The following is a 20,019-nucleotide window of genomic DNA, read 5'->3' on the forward strand; positions in this document are numbered from 1 at the left end:
TTTTCTAACTCCATGGAATGCTTATTGGTATCTTATTTGAATTGCATTACATTTACAAATTTAAGAAGAACTCTTAAGTTCTTAATTTATAGCTGTTAAGTCTCTTAATTTATAATGTTAAGTCTTCCTATCCAAGAAGAGGGGTTGTTTCTCCATGTGTTGGAGGCTACTTGTGTGTCTTTTAGGAGTGTTTAAAATTTTTCTGAAATGGGTTTTACATATTTCTTAATTTTTTTTTCCTAAATATTTAATCTTGGGGCGCCTGGGTGGCTCAGTGGGTTAAGCTTCTACCTTCAGCTCAGGTCATGATCTCACGGTCCTGGGATCAAGCCCCACATCGTGCTCTCTGCTCATCAAGGAGCCTGCTTCCTCCTCTCTCTCTTCCTGCCTCTCTGTCTACTTGTGATCTCTCTGTGTCAAATAAATAAATAAAATCTTTAAAAAAAAAATTTAATCTTGTTCTTACTGTCATAAATCACATTTTATCTACTGTTTTGTCCTTTACCTAGTTATGGTCTTACAATAAGAAGACTCTTAATTTTTTCAACAGGTTTATTGGTATATAACTTATATAACATAAAATCATTCTTTAAAATTGAACAAGTCCGGGGCACCTGGGTGGCTTAGTCCGTTGAGCATCTGTCCAACTCTTGATACTGGCCCAAATTATGATCTCAGCATAATGAAATTGAGCCCTGCATGGGGCTCCACACAGCAGGGAGTCTGCTTGAGATTCTTTCCCTCTGCCCTCCCCCCTGCTCATGGACACTCTCTCTTTCTTTTTCTCTCCTTCTCATATAAATAAATACATACATACATACATACATAAATCTTTTAAAAAATAAAGTGAACAAGTCAGGGTTTTAATATAATCACAGTTTTGTGCAGCCATCACCAGTATGTAATTCCATCACCCCAAAAAGACATCTGATACCCATTAGTAGTCACTCTGTACACCCTACTCTCATAGTCTACCCTAGTCTCATAGTCTGCTTTCTGTCTGTAGATTTGACTATCAGGAGTATTTTATATACATGGAATCATACACATGAAGACTTGTGTGAATGGTTTCTTATGCTTTTGAGATTCATCAATGTAATATCAACTTCATTCTTTTATTGTGGCTGAGTAACATTCTATTCCATTATTATTTTTGCTTTGATTTTGGTATCAAACTTAGGAAATCATTGTATAATCCAAGGTCTCAAAAAGTTACCGCTATGTATTTTTCTAAGAAGTTCCCAGTTTTAGCTCTGACATTTAGGCCTTTGATCCATTTTGAGTTAATTTTCATATGTGCTGTAGGGTGCCAAGTTCCAACTTCAATCTTTTGTACATGAATATCCACTTATTCCTTCATTGTTGCTAAAAAGACTTCACTGAATTTTGTTGGCTCCCTTTTCAGTAAGGAATTGATCATAAATGGAGATTTTATTATCTGAATTCTATTCCATTGATCTATAGATCTGTCTTTATGCCAGCACTACACTGTCTTGATTTATTGTAGCATCGTAGTAAGTTTTGAAATCAGGAAGTGTGAGTACTGTTACTTTGTTCTTTTCTCTTTTATCATTTTGGCCTTTTGGAGTCTCCTCTATTTCCATAATGATCAGCTTGTCATTTTCAGCAATAAAAGCAGTTGCCATTTTGATATGGATCGCATTGCATCTGTTGATCAGTCTGTGAAACATGATAATCTTAACAGCATTGCCTTTCATGAACCTGAGAGGTCTCGCCTGTTATTTAGGTATTTAATTTCTTTCCACAATATTTTGAAGTTGTCAGTGTATAGATCTCAGGCTTCTTTTGTTCAGTTTATTCCTACATATTTTATTCTTTTTAATACAATTGTAGATGGCATTTCTTTCTTAATTTTGGTTTTAGATTGGTACCCTTGATTTTAGTAAGTTGACTTTATATCCTGGTATACTACTATGTCATCTGTGATATAGTGATAATTTTATTTCCTTTTTTCGGGTAATTTTATTTCTTCTTTACCTCCTTCTTACCTTTGATTTATCTTGTCTAATTGAATGGCTGATATCTTTACTACAGTCTTGAATAGTTGCAGGGACAGTCAGGTTCCTTGATTTGTTCTTGATCTCGGCAGAAATGTCTGGAGTGTTTCCCATGTAATAAACCAGCTTTAGAACTAAGGGTGTGTGTGTGTGTGTTTTGTGTTGTGGAAGTATCCCTGAGCTCCTGTTTGCTTGGATTCTTCTCTGCTAATATTTTATATGTTTTCTCTTGACATTTGTAAGTGATTTGGGCCCATATTTTCTTTAAATGTCTCATATCAGGTTTTATTTTAAATTTTTTTCATAAAAATTACAAGAGAATTAGAAAGTTTTCCTTCATTTTCAATGACCTAGAACAGCTTATGGAGCATTATTAGCTCTATGGGTAAAAGCAGTTATGACCTTCTGTGACTTGTCTCCCAATATTTCCTCCAAAAAGAACAAAGGAATGAAAATGTAGTGAATCTAGGCAAAATCCACATCCTAGCATATCTTAAAGGCAAGATATCAAAAGTTCCTTATATCTATAAGAAAAAGACTAAAATTAAAAACCCCAGGACACTCGTCCAATAAAGGCAGTTGGTTCTTCTTGCTCTAAAATTAGGGTGTGCCTGGGTGGCTCAATGGGTTAAGCCTCTGCCTTCAGCTCAGGTCATGATTTCAGGGTCCTGGGATCGAGCCCCCGCATCGGGCTCTCTGCTTGGCAGGGCGCCTGCTTCCCCTTCTCTCTCTGCCTGCATCTCTGTCTATTTGTGATCTCTCTCACTGTCAAATAAGTAAATTAAATCTTAAAAAAAAAGTAAAATTAGGAGCACCTGGCTGTCTCTGTTGGTAGAGCACGAAACTCTTGATCTCAGGGTCATGAGTTCAAGCCCATGTTGGACATGGAGCCTACTTTAAAAAAAAAAAAAGTAAAATTCATTACTATTGAAAGAGCCTCACAATGAAAAGGGTATTTACATAGATCACCAACTGATAAGATTTTGCCATATCTATTTTATTTCTCTCTGTACTATGTTTATGGAGGTATTGGAATGCATGTTTTAGGTGTCATGACTGTACCTGTGAATCATTGAGCATATGTCTCCTAAGAATAAGGATATCTCCACTCAAATAAGAGTATGTTTTTAAATTTTTTAAAAAGTTTATGTATGTAGTATGTATGTATGTATATAATCTCTACACCCAGTGTGGGGCTCAAACTCATGAACCAGAATTAAGAGTTGCATGATCTGGGGTGCCTGGGTGGCTCAGTGGGTTAAGCCTCTGCCTTCCGCTCAGGTCGTGGTCTCAGGATCCTGGGATCGAGCCCCACATCGGGCTCTCTGCTCAGCGGGGAGCCTGCTTCTCCCTCTCTCTCTGCCTGCTTCTCTGTCTACTTGTGATCCCTCTCTCTGTCAAATAAACAAATAAAATCTAAGAAAAAAAGAGTTGCATGATCTTTCAACTAACCAAGCCAGCCGTGTTCCCCAAGGGTGTGTTTTGGGGGCACCTGGGTGGTGCAGCCTGTTGAGTGTCAGACTCTGGATTTCAGCTCATGGTCTTGAGGTCCTGAGATCCAGCCCCCCGTCGGGCTCAGCACTCAGTACAGAGTCTGCTGGTCCCTCTCCCTCCTCCTGCTTGCTCTTGCTGTCTCTCAAATAAATAAAATCTTTTTTTTTTTTAAGTGTGTTTTCTAAAGTCTATATAAATATTTTTCACAGAGAGGCAGTTCTATTTTACATAACTGCTAAAATTTTTCTCAGGAATTATTCTTTCTGCATTTATTGGCATAATCATATGATTTTTTTTCTCCACTGTTCTGTTACTGGGTTGAATTCTGCAGGTTTCATGATGAAATTAGCCTGTAATCTTCGTTTTTTTATTATCCTTTTTAAGGTTGGATAGAACAATTACATTCACTTTATGAATGTGTTGAGGGGAATGTGTGCTTTCTACCCCCTTTTGGAATGTTTGAAGAAATATGCCAGAAAAACCATCTAGGCCTTCAGCTACCATTGTAGTTAGTGTTTGTTTATTTGTTTGTTTGTTTGTTTTTGACAGAGAAGGGTAGGGGCCCTATACAAAGCTCAGTCTCACAACCCTGAGATCATGACCTGAGCCGAAATCAAGAGTCACTTTTTTAAAAAAAGATTTTATTGATTTGAGAGAGAGAAAGCACAAGCAGGGGCAAGGGTAGAGGTACAAGCAGACTCCCCCTTGAGTGGGGAGCCCAATGTGGGGCCCAATCCCAGGACCCCAAGATCATGAGCTGAGCTGAAGTCAGACGTTTAACCAACTAAGCCACACAGGTGCCCCTGAAGATGATTTTTAAAATTTACTTGGATTGGGGTTCCTCGCTGGCTCAGTGAGTAGAGCATGTGACTCTTGATCTCAGGGTAATGGATTTGAGCCCCACATTGGGGGTAGAGATTACTTTAAAGACGAAGGTTTTTGTCAAAAAGTAAAACTTACTCAGATTATGTAATGCTAGAATTATTGAAGTTTTCTGTCTATTGATTTTGTAGAAGCTGTTTCCTCTACAAAGACATTTATGTGTTTCATCCAGGTTATTAACATAAAAAGGCTGTTTCATGATGTCATTTTACTGCGTTTGTGAGATGTGGATGGCCCATAAGCGATGTCCCTGTTAGTTGGCATTCCTGCATTGGATATTGTTGCCATCTCCTTTTCCTTTATTAGTTTTGAGAGAATCACATTAGTAACATTGCTTTAAAATAAAATGTGGTATTATGGATCTTCCGTGTTATTTGTGGGCACTATTTTGTAAAAGTACTTTTATCTTTCTAATTTATTTTCATTTCGTTCTTTTTCTAACTTCTACTATTTTGTAAAAGTACTTTTATCTTTCTAATTTATTTTCATTTCGTTCTTTTTCTAACTTCTACTATTTTGTAAAAGTACTTTTATCTTTCTAATTTATTTTCATTTCGTTCTTTTTCTAACTTCTACAATAAATGTTTAGATCATCAATGTTCAGGTTTTCTTTCTCATATGTATTTAAATCTGTTATATAATTTTTTCTACTTTAACTACATTATATGTAAATGGATGCAGATGTTTTAATTTGGTTCAAAGTAATTTCTATATGAAAATTTAGAAAATACTACCTTAAACTATTTTTTCTCCCAACTTTTTTTTTAAAAATTATTAAGCCAAGTGCCAATATTAAAAATATATATGTAGCTAATTACACTTCTAGATTTAACTTTGGTTATTAACGTTTTGCCTTTTTCTCTCTATATATGCACCTATCTTCTTGGCTTATTTGATGGTAAGTAGCAGTTAATCATTACATTTCACCTCTCAAACAGTTCTTTGTGCCTCTCCTAAGAATAAAGTCTTTCTTCTATATAGTCACACTGCGACTATCATTAGCAATTCAGCCTTGCCATCTAATATAGAGTCCATATTTAAATTTTTTAGCTTTTTCCCAAAAATACCATTCATAAAATTTATTTCCATAATCCATTCCAGATTCTTACACTATACTGCATTTGGGTGTTAGGCTTTTTATCTTACTGTTATTCTACCTTTTTTTTTTTTTTTTTCCACTTTAAGTTTGGTTACTTTGTAGTGTCCAGGTTAGTTTTCTTACGGAATGTCTGCGTTCTGGGTTTGAAGTTTTCCTCTTATCATTAGCATTAGATTAAACATTTTGCCCAGAGGTGGTGTGTAATTTTTTTGGTAAACTTTATTTTAGGTCGATTCTAGATTTATGGAAAACTGCTAAGATAGTAGAGAGATTTCCTGTGTATACTTCTCCTGATTTCTGCCATTGTTAACATCTTATATCATTAAGATGCATTCGTCAGAACTAAGAAAATGACATTGGTATTAACCAAACTCTAGGCTCCATTTGTATATCTCACCAGTTTTTCTGTTAATGTTGTTTTTCTGTTCCAGGATCCTTCCATTCAAGGTAGCACATTGTATTAATTTGTCATGTCTCCCGGTCTCTCCTGGTTTGTGACAGCTTTTCAAGTTTTCTTTGTCTTTCCAGAATTTGACTGTCTTAACAGACACTGTTAGGTATCTTTCAGAATACCCCCCAGTCTGGGTCTGTTGTTTTTCTCATGATTAGACTGGAGGTAGGGGTTTTTTAGAAAGACTGCAACAGAAGGAAAATGTCCTTTTCATCACATCATGAGGGATACGTGATATCCGTGTGCCGTCACTGGTTATCGCCCTCGATCTGCAAGGACGACAAGAAGCCCCAGTTCAGATGTATCTTCTCTCTCTTTATTTCCACAAGTCTACACACTTATATACGCTTACATGACCAATCAGCGAGCAGGATACAGGAGGGAGTGAATCAGGCTGTGCACCTAAACGAACAACTTTGCTAGCAACCAATGCTGTTTACTTCCTCTTTGGGCATTCCGCTTAGTCTCACGAGGCAATCCTAACCTGGCAACTAGCCAGGCGCCATCTTTTAATGGCAGAGGCCGCCCTGGCCAGGGGCCTGCCTCTGACACCTCCCCCTTTTTTCTTTTATGGCAGGGATGGTGCCTGTCTTAGGTTGTCAGTGGTGGGGAATATCCTTACCTGTCATCAGACGGCAGATATCAATGATCTGCATCCTGTCTTAGGTTGGTATATTTCCCCCACCAATCTTACCCATCGTTGACTACCGATCCAGCATACTTAGCCACATTTGGGGGGATGTTCCAGCCTCAATGGCTAACAAGGCCTGCACCATGGCTTGCTGTTGCCTATGTTGCTGTCGCCTCCAAATTTGCAGTTTCCTTACTAGCAGAATCAAGCCCACTACGAGGATTATCATCAGACCAATTACGCTAGCCCATTGTTTCGTAAAGGTTAACACATCTTGCAATGTTTTGATTATCTCTGGGAGGGTTGCAAGCTCAACTCTGGTGTTATTTATCCTTGTTATGCCTAGTAGCAGGTGCTGAGTATAGTTTTGGAATTCTGCGGACTAATTCCCCCACAAGTATTGGGAGAGCTGTCGGGAGACATTCTGTAAGTCACTCATATTAGTATAGGCTATGGGAGTTACACAAATTGCTGGGAAGGGTACTATACATCCCAGTCCCAATAGGGCCCCCCATATGTCCACTTGTTCTTGAACCAAATCCACTCTCTGGTTGACTATCAGGATTCCTGCTTGCAGATGTGCATTGATCTGAGTCTATGTTTGAAGGGCAGCCGCCGTTCCTTCTGCAAGGGTGTTCACAGCTTCCGCAGTGGGTATAGTTGCAGCAAGCGAGACTGCTGCTGCCGTGGCAGCTGCTGTAGATATAGCCAATGCTGTCACAACGGCAGCTGTGATACCAAAATCTCACTTCTTTCTGGATAGCACCACCGGTAACTTGTCCTCTGGAATGGAAACTGGGATAGGAACATGGGTAGAGATATGCATAATCACAGCCATATTGAAGGCCGGGACATTCCAGCACTGGGAAAGATAGCAATTCTTAGTGCAATTCAACGTATCATTCAGCTCGCTAGCATTTGTTACGAGGAAAAGGAACGGTGGCCAGACGCATATGGGAGTGGGCTGATAAGTAATATTATTGGGACAAGACACATTAACTGTTGTCTCAAAGGTACTAGAGTCATTTTGTTTATAAGAACAGTTGAGGAATTTGCCACTATTTAACATGGACACTGCTGAGATATCAGTACATGCTCCTAGCAAGTTACAGACCTGCCATGCATCAAAGGGAGAGGAGGGATTGCCTTGCTTAGGATTTTGAAAGGAATAATTGTACCCTGTAAAGATATTATTTTTATAAGTAGGAAAGCTTGGAGTGAATGTAAAGCTATGCATTTCATTGATGTAAACTGAGCGCAATGTACTCTGACATCCAGACCACTCCGGTGGCCATACCCTGTTATTGGTGCACCTGGGCAACTTAAAAGGTTGATATGGCCCCGAGGCATTAATAGGTTTCACAGGGGCCAAACCCTGGATCACAGGTGGTCCCATTGAGGTATGTTTAGCAAGCCTTCATCTAGGAACCATGGAGCCGCCTTTTCCACTGTATTCAGAAAGGCCCAAGCAGTTTTTGCTTTTAGTGGAGTTCCATTGGCTTTCAGCAGGTCTTTTAAAGACACTTCCAACCGCACTTTATATACTTAAGATCCCATTATGAACACACAGACAACAGACGTGGACGTTAAAGACACTAACTAGCACATTAACTTTTTACACGCATATACTTCAGTCGACCTTTACTCCCCACTTTACTGCGGAATTCCCACTTTTGAACGTGGCTAATGTCCCCGCTTACCTTTACTCCGCGCTTTTCTGCGGATTACCTTGCAAGACTCCTTTATTTAGTTCCCGGGTGCTGGCGCCATTTATAGCCCTGGACCCGCAAGGACGACAATAAGCCCCAGTTCAGATGTATCTTCTCTCTCTTTATTTCCACAAGTCTACACACTTATATACGCTTACATGACCAATCAGCGAGCAGGGTATAGGAGGGAGTGAATCAGGCTGTGCACCTAAACGAACAACTTTGCTAGCAACCAATGCTGTTTACTTCCTCTTTGGGCGTTCTGCTTAGTCTCACGAGGCAATCCTAACCTGGCAACTAGCCAGGCGCCATCTTTTAATGGCGGAGGCCGCCCTGGCCAGGGGCCTGCCTCCGACAACTGGTGATGTTGACATTTCTCCACTCCGAAGTTACTCTTTTTCCTTTTCCATACTTTACTCTTTAGAGCAGCCCACTAAGTGTAGCTCACCATGTGAAGAGGGGTAGAGGATTAAGCATATGTAGGTATATATACTATTATACATACCTATTTATATATACTATATATATACTATATATACTATATATATTCTACCCTACATAAGCTTATATATATATTTATATACATAAATATATATATATTTATATACATAAATATATATTTATATACATAAATACATAAAAAAATATATCCTACATAAGCTTATATATATATTTATATACATAAATATATACATATTTATATGTTTTTATGTGTGTATGTATATATATATAAACATATATATATATATGTATGTATGTCAAATATATATAATTTATTTGACAGAGAGAGAGATCACAAGTAGGCAGAGAGACAGGCAGAGAGAGAGGAGGAAGCAGACTCCCTGCTGAGCAGAGAACCAGATGCAGGGCTTGATCCCAGGACCCTGAAATCATGACCTGAGCCAAAGCAGAGGCTTAACCCACAGAGCCACACAGGCACCCCAAAAATCTATATATTTTTATCTGGAATGCTATATAAAAGATTCGTCTCTTCCCTTTTATTTTACTGTGGACTCATTCATATTTATTTTACACTTGGAGTTATATGTTGCATTCTTTCTTTTGCTTTGGGCACCGATAGCTCTTTTAGTTTGATTCCTGTGTCCATTAATATCCTCATTCTTTTTGTTTTTTGAGGATTTCTTTCCTGATATGATTTTCAGATTCATTTTGGGTTTTTGCCACTTTTCTGGTACTAGAATTAGCCATTTCTCCTAAGATCCCTGTTTCCTTTTATTGAAAAATAGTATTTAGAAACCAAGATCGGGGGCGCCTGGGTGGCTTAGTGGGTTAAAGCCTCTGCCTTCGACTTGAGTCATGATCCTGGAGTCCTGGGAGCCTGCTTCCCCCTCTCTCTCTGCCTGCCTCTCTGCCTACTTGTGATCTCTGTCAAATAAACAAGATCTTTAAAAATAAAATTTTTTTAAATTATAGATAAATAAATAAGAAACCAAGATTGGGGTGCTAGGTGTACTTATTGCTATTGGAATGCTACCACCTCTGTTCCCTCTACAGGACCTAGCCAGGCTATAAATGTATATATATACATGTATACTGACATATAGGTGTAATTGTTTTATTTTCTGTCTATATCTACATTAAGCTAAACATGAACTCCTACTGATATCTCCAACTCCCATCCAGTATTTCCGGGTGCATTCTAGCCTTCTTGTCTTTATTTGTAACTTTTTTCTCAGTGAGAAAACTGGCTCCCACCATCCATCATCCATCCCCATGAGAAACAAATTTACTAACTTGATAGTGCTTATGTGCAGTTCCATTTGTCTTTAATTTTCAGTCAAAAGATTGTTTTTTAAAGTTTGTAATTATTGTTCTAGGGCACAGTTTGTCTAGTGTGTTGATCAACTACAAGCACTTTTTTTTTTTTTAATACAAGCACTTTTTAATTTCCCGATATATGCTGATAATCTAGTTGGATTTGTAATACTGATTTCTAGCATACTTGTGATCAGGCAACAAAATCTGTATGATTTTGATCCTTTGAAATATGTGTTGAGACTTGCTTTATAGCCCACTTTATGTTCTGTTTTTATAAGTTATTTGTCTGTGACTGAAAAGGAACTGAATTCTGCAATATGTGGCTTATGGCCACAAAGTTCTAGATCTTTATTTATTAAATGTTCCACTCAGACTTTGGATTGTGTCAATATTTGGTTTATTTCATGCTGTATTAATAGGTGAACTCAAAATTAATAACCCTTATTAAGCAATCGTCCATGTACATTGCAGAAAATTAGAAAATAGAGACAGGTAGAAAAAATTTTAAATATTAAAATATCTGAGGGGTGCCTGGGTGGCTCAGTGAGTTAAAGCCGCTGCCTTCAGCTCAGGTCAGGATCCCAGGGTCCTGGGATCAATCCCCACATCATGCTCTCTGCTCAGCAGGGAGCCTGCATCCCCCTTTCTCTGTGCCTGCCTTTCTGCCTACTTGTGATCTCTGTCTGTCAAATAAATAAACAAAATCTTTAAAATATATATTAAAATATCTGATTCCTACCACTGTAACACATTAGTGGATAAAATGCACACATGCCTATACATGCTTTTCTTTTTACCAAAGGGACACATATTCTTACTGTTTTATAACCTGATTTCTTTATCAGTGATTCTTCTGTTTTATATTTCTATTACATTTGTATTTTACTTCATCTTTAAAACCCAAGTTCTGTTCTTTTTTTTTTTTTTTTTTTTTAAGATTTTATTTATTTGACAGACAGAGATCACAAGTAGGCAGAGAGGAAGGGAAGCAGGCTCCCTGCTGAGCAGAGATTCTGATGCGGGGCTTGATCCCAGGACCCTGAGACCAGGACCCAAGCCAAAGGCAGAGACTTTAACCCACTGAGCCACCCAAGTGTCCCCCAAGTTCTATTCTTATTACCCCATTTAGCCCAATTTGATTTGTTCAAATCAGTATCCCAACGCAAGACTGTGCATTCCATTTGGTTATTATACACTGAAATCTCTCTTAATTTAATACATTCCCTTTATGATACTAACACTTTTGAAGAGACAAGGCCTCTTAAATTGCGAAATTTGCCATCTTTTGAACTTGTCTCACTACTGTCGATGATACAATTTGTTTATTCTCTACTCTTAGTATTTTTGTAGATTGGAAATTATTTTCTGTCCCAAGGGATTCACATTAAATATTTGTGGGAGAAGTACATCACACAGGTGATTATGTGTATTCTTTCAAGAGACACAACATGTATTGAATTTTACAATTAGTTTTGGACTGTTAAAACTCAGTTAAGCTACCAGTTTGATTCCTCCATTATCTATTTTCATTTACTTAATATGTTTAATCAACATAATCATTTTTTTCCTGCTTTTCTTTTCACAATGTTGGCCAAACACAGCTTCATACTTAGGAACATATTTTTTTTAATGAAACCTTAAATCTTTTAAACTTTCCTTACATGTTTGGCCCAACATTTGTGAGAATTATCTTGTATCTTTCCCTGTTCCATTCTTGGAATTAAGCATTTCTTTAAGGATTCCCTGATCATAATAATAGATATTTAGAGATATTTAGAGAGTAAATGATCAGGGTACTTATTGCTGTTAGCCTTTTTGACAATTTTTTCTATTTCCTGAAAATTAACCTGTTTCAGACTTTTGTCCTTTATAGGATTGTTTTTGATCAATATTTTCCTATGTTTGTCTTTGACTTTTTTATAATACCTTAATTTTTTGTTTGTTCTCCCCTCTTATCTTTTTTTTTCCTCCCCTCTTTTCTTGATTAGTTTGGAAGTGTACCATCATACACTGATTTTTTTCCCCTCTGAGAGATACCTTTTTGTTTGTTTTGTTTTGGGTTTTGTTTTGTTTTGTTTTGTTTTCCTACAGAGTGGAGTTGGGGGGATGGGGGGACAGGGAGCAGGAGAGAGAATCAGGCTCCAGACTTGGCTCTGAGCCCCATGCAGGGCTTGATCTTCAAGACTATGACCTGAGCCGAAATGAAGAGTCGGACACTAACCAACTGAGCCACCCAGGTGCCCCCAAGAGATACCTTTTTGAATTTATGTGTTGATTTTCTTTTTCTAAACTCATTACATTCTGGATTTTTTAAAAAAGATTTTATTTATTTATTTAACAGAGAGAGATCACAAGTAGGCAGAGAGGCAGGCAGAGAGAGAGAGAGGAGGAAGCAGGCTCCCCGCTGAGCAGAGAGCCCGATGCGGGACTCGATCCCAGGACCCTGAGATCATGACTTGAGCCGGAGGCAGAGGCTTCAACCCACTGAGCCACCCAGGCGCCCCTGCATTCTGGGTTTTTTATCTTTATACTTTCTGCTTTCCTTTGGTTTCCTTTGATGTTTTTTCTAAACATTTTCATATGTTGTTTATTTTATTTGTGTTGAGGTGACAACTTTTCTCTGGGCATTATGGTTGGATATTGTATCTTCTGAAATATACTATTTTCATTTTTTGTCTGGCTATATTTCTCTAGTTTCACTGTTTATTTCCTCAGTATAATAAAGATACTGATTCTGGTTTTTATTTTTTTTTTTTATTTTTTATAAACATATATTTTTATCCCCAGGGGTACAGGTCTGTGAATCGCCAGGTTCACACACTTCACAGCACTCACCATAGCACATACCCTCCCCAATGTCCATAACCCCACTGGTTTTGATTTTTGACTGCTGGCAACTTTCAAATCCCATCACTCTGCCCCACTTTGGGGCGAGCAGATAAAAAGCCTGAGAGCTCTCTGCTTTGGTGCCTGTGGAAAGTTCAAACCATGCAAACTCCGTGCCCTGTATCCTATCACCTGTTACACACCTCCCACAACTGAGTCACATACTCTGCCCTTGAGTCATGCCCCCTCATTCTGCACTGATACTCCTGAATCTTTTCCTGAATCTGGATTGCCATCTTCCAGCTTATATCTGATATTTCCTTTTAACAGTCCCAGGCACTCTGGTATCCCAGGATTTTCCTTCACATTTTAATTTCTTGATTCTCTCCAGCATCTCTTGATTCTCTCCAGCATCTCCAAATAAGGAACGTGTTACTTCATTCAAGTATGTATGTAAATTTTCTGAAAAGGCACCAAAATACTGGGAAGTACAAGGATGGCTGGCCTTGAAAATAAAAAGGAAGAGAGGATGTGAAAAGTTATAAAAACAACACAGATTTAACATATTTAGAATGGAGAAGGAATAATAAAACTCAACTGAAGATAAGTAAAAACAATTATTTAGCACCTGTGATATGTCAGAATCTTGTAATTCAGTGATGAAAGAAAGGAAGCATTGTGTCTGCTCTTGGGAAAGTTTGGGGAAATGTAAATAGAATATCAGATAAAGAAACTAATGTTATCATATTGGAAATAAAGGGGTGGTGGAAGGAATGAAGTGCTAGAACATAAAAAGACAGACATGGATATCTTTAGGGTTAGCAGGTGCCCCCCTTTTAAGGGATGAGAAGGATCAGCTTATAAAGTGCCCAGGTCCAAGGAGTCTTGTCAGACAAAACAGTGTTTGGAAAGCATCAAGTGATTGAGGTTGTACCATATCCTAAGTGCTGGAAAGAGAGAATGTGAAAGGGACCACCTGGGTGGCTCAGATGGTTAAGCGTCTGTCTTCAGCTCAGGTCATGATCTCAGAGTCCTGGGATTTTGAATCCCATATCAGGCTTCCTGCTCAGCGGGGAGCCTTTTTCTCCCTCTCCCTCTCCCTCTCCCTCTGTTGTTCACCCTGCTTGTGCTGCCGCTCTCTGTCAAATAAATAAATAAAGTCTTAAAAAGGAGAGAGAGAGAGAATGTGAAAGGAGATAGGGGCAAAGGAGTCAGTGTTTGGACATTCCAAGAGTAAAGAGAAACACTAGAGAAACTGAGGATAAATTCTTAACCTTTGATCTGCATTTCAATCAGTGGTAGAAATATTTAAAATAAAGATGCCAAGGTTTTTTTCCCTCTTAATTCTAACTTGGTCTGTGACAGAACCAGGATATCAGATTTATAACAAGCTTGCCAAAGATTCTGGCCCACACCTAAATTTCAGTAACGTCACTATCTCACATAACTTTACATACATCTCTGAACCCTTGGCCTTTCAAAATTTTCATAACTATATTTTACTATTCGGTAAGTCCTTATGAGTGTTGGTTCATATTTCTTTCATAGAAGTTCTATGTTCTCTAGTATAAGAAGTACAAGTTTTTTTTTGTTTTCTTCTTTTGTTTCAGATTTGGATTTACACTGTGAGGTAATCAGCTATGTAGAAATGCCCACTTACGAAAAAGATATATCTTCTACACAACATCAGAGCACATATAACAACAAGAAATTCTACAAATGTAAGAAATGTCAGAAGAAATTTAGTAGTGGCTCTCAATTTATTCTACATCACAGGTTTCATATTGGCAGAAGACCCTATGAATGCAAGGACTGTGGGAGGAACTTTCGTAGTGGCTATCAACTTACCCTACATCAGAGATTTCATACTGGCAAGAAGCCTTATGAATGTACAAAATGCAGGAAGAACTTTAAAAGTGGTTATCAACTTACTGTACATCAGAGATTTCATACTGGCGAGAAAACCTATGAATGTAAAGACTGTGGGAAGGCCTTTATTTATGCCTCACACATTGTTCAGCATGAGAGAATCCACACTGGAGGGAGGCCTTATGAATGTCAGGAATGTGGGAAGGCCTTCAGTCAAGGTGGATACCTTAGAATTCATCAAAGAATTCATACTGGTGAGAAACCCTATAAATGTCAAGAATGTGGGAAGGCTTTTAGTAGGCGCTCAAACCTCATTGAACATGGGCAGATCCATACTGATGGGAAACTTTACATATGTGAGAAATGTGGGAAGGCCTTTAAAAGAGGTCATCAACTTACTGTACATCAGAGTGTTCATACTGGTAAAAAACCATATGATTGTAAAGAATGTGGAAAGGGCTATACCACTGCCTCATACCTTATTCTACATCAGAGAATTCATAAAGTTGGGAAACCATATGAATGTAAGGAATGTAAGAAAACCTTTACCTTGTATAGAAATCTTACCCGACATCAGCATATTCACACTGGTGAGAAACTTTTTGAATGTAAGCAGTGTGGGAAGGCCTATACTACTGGCTCAAAGCTTTTTCAACATCAGAAAACTCACACTGGTGAGAAGCCCTTTGAATGTAAGGAATGTGGAAAGGCCTTTAGCTTATATGGATACCTTCATCAACATCAGAAGATTCATACTGGTATGAAACATTTTGAATGTAAGCAGTGTAAAAAACCCTTTACTTTGTATAGAAATCTTATTCGACATCAGAGTATTCATAATGGTAAGAAGCTTTTTGAATGTAAGGAATGTGGGAAGGCCTATACTACTGCCTCAAACCTTGTGCAACATCAGAAAACTCATACTGGTGAGAAACCCTATGAATGCAAAGAGTGTGGGAAGACTTTTAGCTTGCATGGATATCTTAATCAACATCAGAAAATCCATACTTGTGTGAAACCCTATGAGTGTATGATATGTAGGAAAACCTTTACTTTCTATAGAAACCTTACCCTACACCAGAGTATTCATACTGACAAGAAACCTTTTAAATGTAAGGAATGTGGGAAGACCTTTAGACGTAGTTCACACCTTACTGCACATCAGAGTGTTCACGCTGATAAGAAACCCTTTGAATGTAAGAAATGTGGGAAGTCCTTTAAAACATATGGATACCTTACACAACATCAGAAAATTCATACTGGTGGGAAACCCCACAGCTGTAAGGAATGTGGGAAGGCCTTCAGTCGTGCTTCAAACCTTGTTCAACATGAGAGAATTCATACTGGTGAAAAGCCCTACGTGTGTAAGAAGTGTGGGAAAGCCTTCAGGTATGGTTCAGCCCTTAAAGCACATCAGGGAATACATACAGATCTGAAGCTCTAAGAACATAAGGAATGTGATAATGCTATTAGGCATGGCCCAGACCTTTTAAACAGGCAGTTCACACTGATGAGGAATTACTGAATGTTAGTCTTTATAGTTATGTCTTCACCAGATGAGAGAATCCATTATGTAGTTCTTATCACTTTTTAAAGATTACAGTGTCACTCCCATTTTAATGGAATGTTTGACTAAACAATAGCAAATTAAACCCTGAATAGCCAAACAATCTTGAAAAAGAAGATGAAAACTGGAAGTATCATGATCCCAGATGTCAAGATCTACTACAAAGCTGTAGTAATTAAAACAGTGTTGTACTGGTGTAAAAATAGGCACAAGGATCAGTGGAACAGAATAGAGAGCCCAGAAATACATCCACAACTAGATGGTCAATTAATCTTCAACAGAGGAGGCAAAAATATACAGCAGGGAAAAGTTTCTTCAACAAATGATGTTGGGAAAACGGGACCACTCTCTTACACCATATGCTAAAAATAAACTCAAAATGGATTAAAGACCTATATGTGAGACCCAAAGCCATAAAATTCCTAGAAGAGAATGTAGGCAGTAATTTCTCTGATATCAGCTATAGCAACATTTTTCTAGATAGGTCTAGAGGGAAGGGAAACAAAAGCAAAAGTAAAATACTGGGACAACATAAAAATAAAAAGTTTCTGCATAATGAAGGAAACAATTAGCAAAACTAAAATGCAATCTACAGAATTAGAGAATATATTTGCAAATGACAAATCCAATAAAGGGTTAGTGTCCAAAAATATAAAAAGCTTACACAACTCAACACAAAAAAACAATCCAGTATTAAATTGAGCAGAAGATATGAACAAATATTCTCCAAAGAAGACATAAGATGGCCAACAGACACATAAAAAGTTGCTTAACATCACTCATCTTGGGGGAAATGCAAATCAAAACCACAATGGGGTATCACCTCACACCTGTCAGAATGGCTAAAATCAACAATACAAGAAACAGTGTTGGCAAGGATATGGAGATAAAGGAACCCTCTTCCACTGTTGATGTGAATGCAAACTAGTGCACCCACTGAAGAAAACAGTATGGAGATTCCTAAAAAATTTAAAAATAGAATTATCACAGGACCCAGTAATTCCATTACTGGATATTTACCCAAAGAATATAAAAACTAATTTGAAAACATGTGTGCACCCCTATATTTATTGGAGCATTATTTACAATGGCCAAGTTATGGAAACAGCCAAAATGTCCATCAACAAATGAATGGATGAGGCGCCTGGGTGGCTGAGTGGGTTAAAACCTCTGCCTTCAGCTCAGGTCATGATCCCAGGGTCCTGGGATCGAGCCCCGCATTGGCCTCTCAGCTCAGCGGGGAACCTGCATCCCCCCGCCTGCCTGCCTCTCTGCCCACTTGTGATCTCTGTCAAATAAATAAACAAAATCTTTAAAAAAATAGATGAATGGATAAAGAAGAATGAAATCTTGCCATTTGCAAAAACAGAACTAGAGGGTATAATGCTAAGTGAAAAAAGTCAGAGAAAGACAAATACCATCTTTCACTCATGTAGAATTTAAGAAACAAAGCAAATGAACAAAGGAAAAAATAGACAAACCAAAACACCACCACCAACAACAACAAACAGACCCTTAACTATAGAGAACAAACTGATGGTTACCCTTCTGAGGGGTTGGGAGGGTGGGCTTAGTGAAATTGGTAAAGGGGATTAAGAGAATACTTTTCATGATGAGTACTGAGCCATGTGTAGAATTATTGAATCACTATACTGTACATCTGAAGCTAATATAACACTGTATGTTGACTATACTGAAATTAATTTTTTAAAAATAATGACAAATTAGAAAGAAGATAGGAATCTCAAATTTTTCATGCCTATGGTGTGCATGGAACTTTCAATTAAATTTGTTAAATTTAGGGGCCCTTGGGTGGCTCAGTTGTTGAAGCGTCAGCCTTTGGCTCAGGTCATGATCCCAGGGTCCTGGGATAGAATCCTACATCTGGCTCCCTGCTCGGTAGGGAGCCTACTTCTCCCTCTCCCCCTGCTGCTCACCCTGCTTGTACTCTCTCTCTCTGTCAAATAAGTAAAATAAAATCTTTTAAACAATTTGTTAATTTAATGACTGGCTAAAAGCCTTCCATAATAATCAGTGGCTGTGTCACAGATTTCCCCAAATCTTAATGGCTTATCACAACAGCTCTCACAGATTCTGTGGGTCAGAAATTCAGGAGTAACTTGGCTGAGTACTTCTGGACTGGGTTTTTCATGAAATTTCAGTCATCTGGAATATTGGGTCCAGGTGGCTCGCTCACATTGGCTGCTGTTGGTACAGAGAGAGTGTGTGTCAGAAATCCATCCTCGTCCACAGTGGACCTGATTTACATGAGGAAATCCTGGACTTGAAGTTGATGCTTTAAGTAAGTGAGGCTTCTGGCACTTCTTGAGTATATTTTGCATGTGGTAAGAATGCAAACAGTTTATGCTGAGATGACTAATGGTTGTGTTTTTAAAAATATATATCCATAAGTTCTCTGAAACTGCACCTTCAAAACTGAAGCCTCCCTCTTGCTGCATTCCAATCTACCTGAAAAATCTGAGTAAGTATGTCTGCTTCTCACAGTTTCTATGGGTCAGGAATTTGGGAGCAGATATGCAAAGGCGTTCTGGCACCATGTATCTCATGGATTGAAGATCTGGAAGGGATTGATGGGGGTTGGATGATCTGCTTTCAAAGATGGCTTAGTTTTGTGGCTGATAAGTTCATCCTGGCAAGTTATTTCCTCTCCAGCAGGACCCTTCCATGTGCTGCTTGAGTGTCCTTGTGACAGGATAATTGGCTTTTCTCAGAACTGATCCTTGCTATAATCTAGCTTTGGCAGTCACTTCTGCCTCATCCTCCATATTAGCTGTAGGTAGGTCAAGTCCAGCCCACATTCACCAGGAGAGAGATCCAGTTTCACCTTTTGAAATGGGAAGTGTAAAGCATTTGCAGACATTTTAAAAATGTTTATTTATTTGACAGATATCACAAGTGGACAGTGGCAGGCAGAGAGAGAGCTCTGAGGTAGGCTCCTTGCTGAGCAGAGAGCCCAATGTGGGGGCTCAATCCCAGGACCCTGGGATCATGACCTGAGTCGAAGGCAGAAGCTTTAACCCACTGAGCCACCCAGGTGTCCCATTTGGAGACATTTTTAAATCACATCTGCCAACACTGCTCAAATATTGTTAAACTCTCAAAAATTGATAATAAACATCTTTGTTTCATGTACGCAGAAATCCTTTAAGCCACAGCACATACCTTACCTGTCATCATTGCCATTCTACCAACTTATGGACCGTGTGTTATTGGCCAAGATACTTATTACCTATCATGGCATCATTTGCTGAATGCTAATCAGGAACACATAATAATTTTATTATGGAGATTAATTGAAGTCATACTTGTAAAACCTTGGGAGATTATCTGGCCTATCACCAGTGTTCAATAAATATGAGCTGGTACTCTCATCACTACTTCTATTGATGATAGATTTTATGAGTAAGATTTTAACAGTTTAATTAATTTCAGACAGTTTCTTAAAGCCACTCATTAAATTTTACATAATTTTGGAAATAAGTACATGATTTAGGGTGTGTAGAAATTATGATAATAGCAACAATTTGTACTCTCCATTCACAATTTAAGTTTGGGTAGAAATTAATAATGGGATAGTAAAAAGTAAAGATTTTTCCTAAATTTGTAATGTAAATATTTCTTTGCTAATCACTATCTAGTCTAGGTTAATACATTGCATTTGGGCTTCTTTTCT

The 20,019-nt window shown here is 38.1% G+C and overlaps 1 protein-coding gene across 12 annotated transcripts in view; it reads left to right on the forward strand.

The window, feature by feature from the left end:
- The window catches only part of ZNF573 (zinc finger protein 573), a 37,386-nt gene extending 19,070 nt beyond the window's left edge, over positions 1-18,316 (forward strand). For 9 of the 12 annotated variants that reach the window (XM_082708878.1, XM_082708876.1, XM_082708874.1 and 6 more), the window contains one exon: positions 14,500-18,316. In XM_082708878.1, coding sequence (XP_082565004.1) covers positions 14,500-16,202 — 1,703 coding nt within the window. In that variant the 3' untranslated portion in view covers positions 16,203-18,316. Of the gene's footprint in view, positions 1-1,214; positions 1,748-5,924; positions 6,611-11,567; positions 14,399-14,499 lie in introns of those variants that run through there. The other 3 variants (XM_082708881.1, XM_082708875.1, XM_082708880.1) reach the window with 3 other exon arrangements.
- Positions 18,317-20,019: the final 1,703 nt, after the last annotated feature.

Source organism: Mustela nivalis, assembly GCF_964662115.1.
Source record: "Mustela nivalis genome assembly, chromosome: 18".
Taxonomy (NCBI): Eukaryota; Metazoa; Chordata; class Mammalia; order Carnivora; family Mustelidae; genus Mustela; species Mustela nivalis.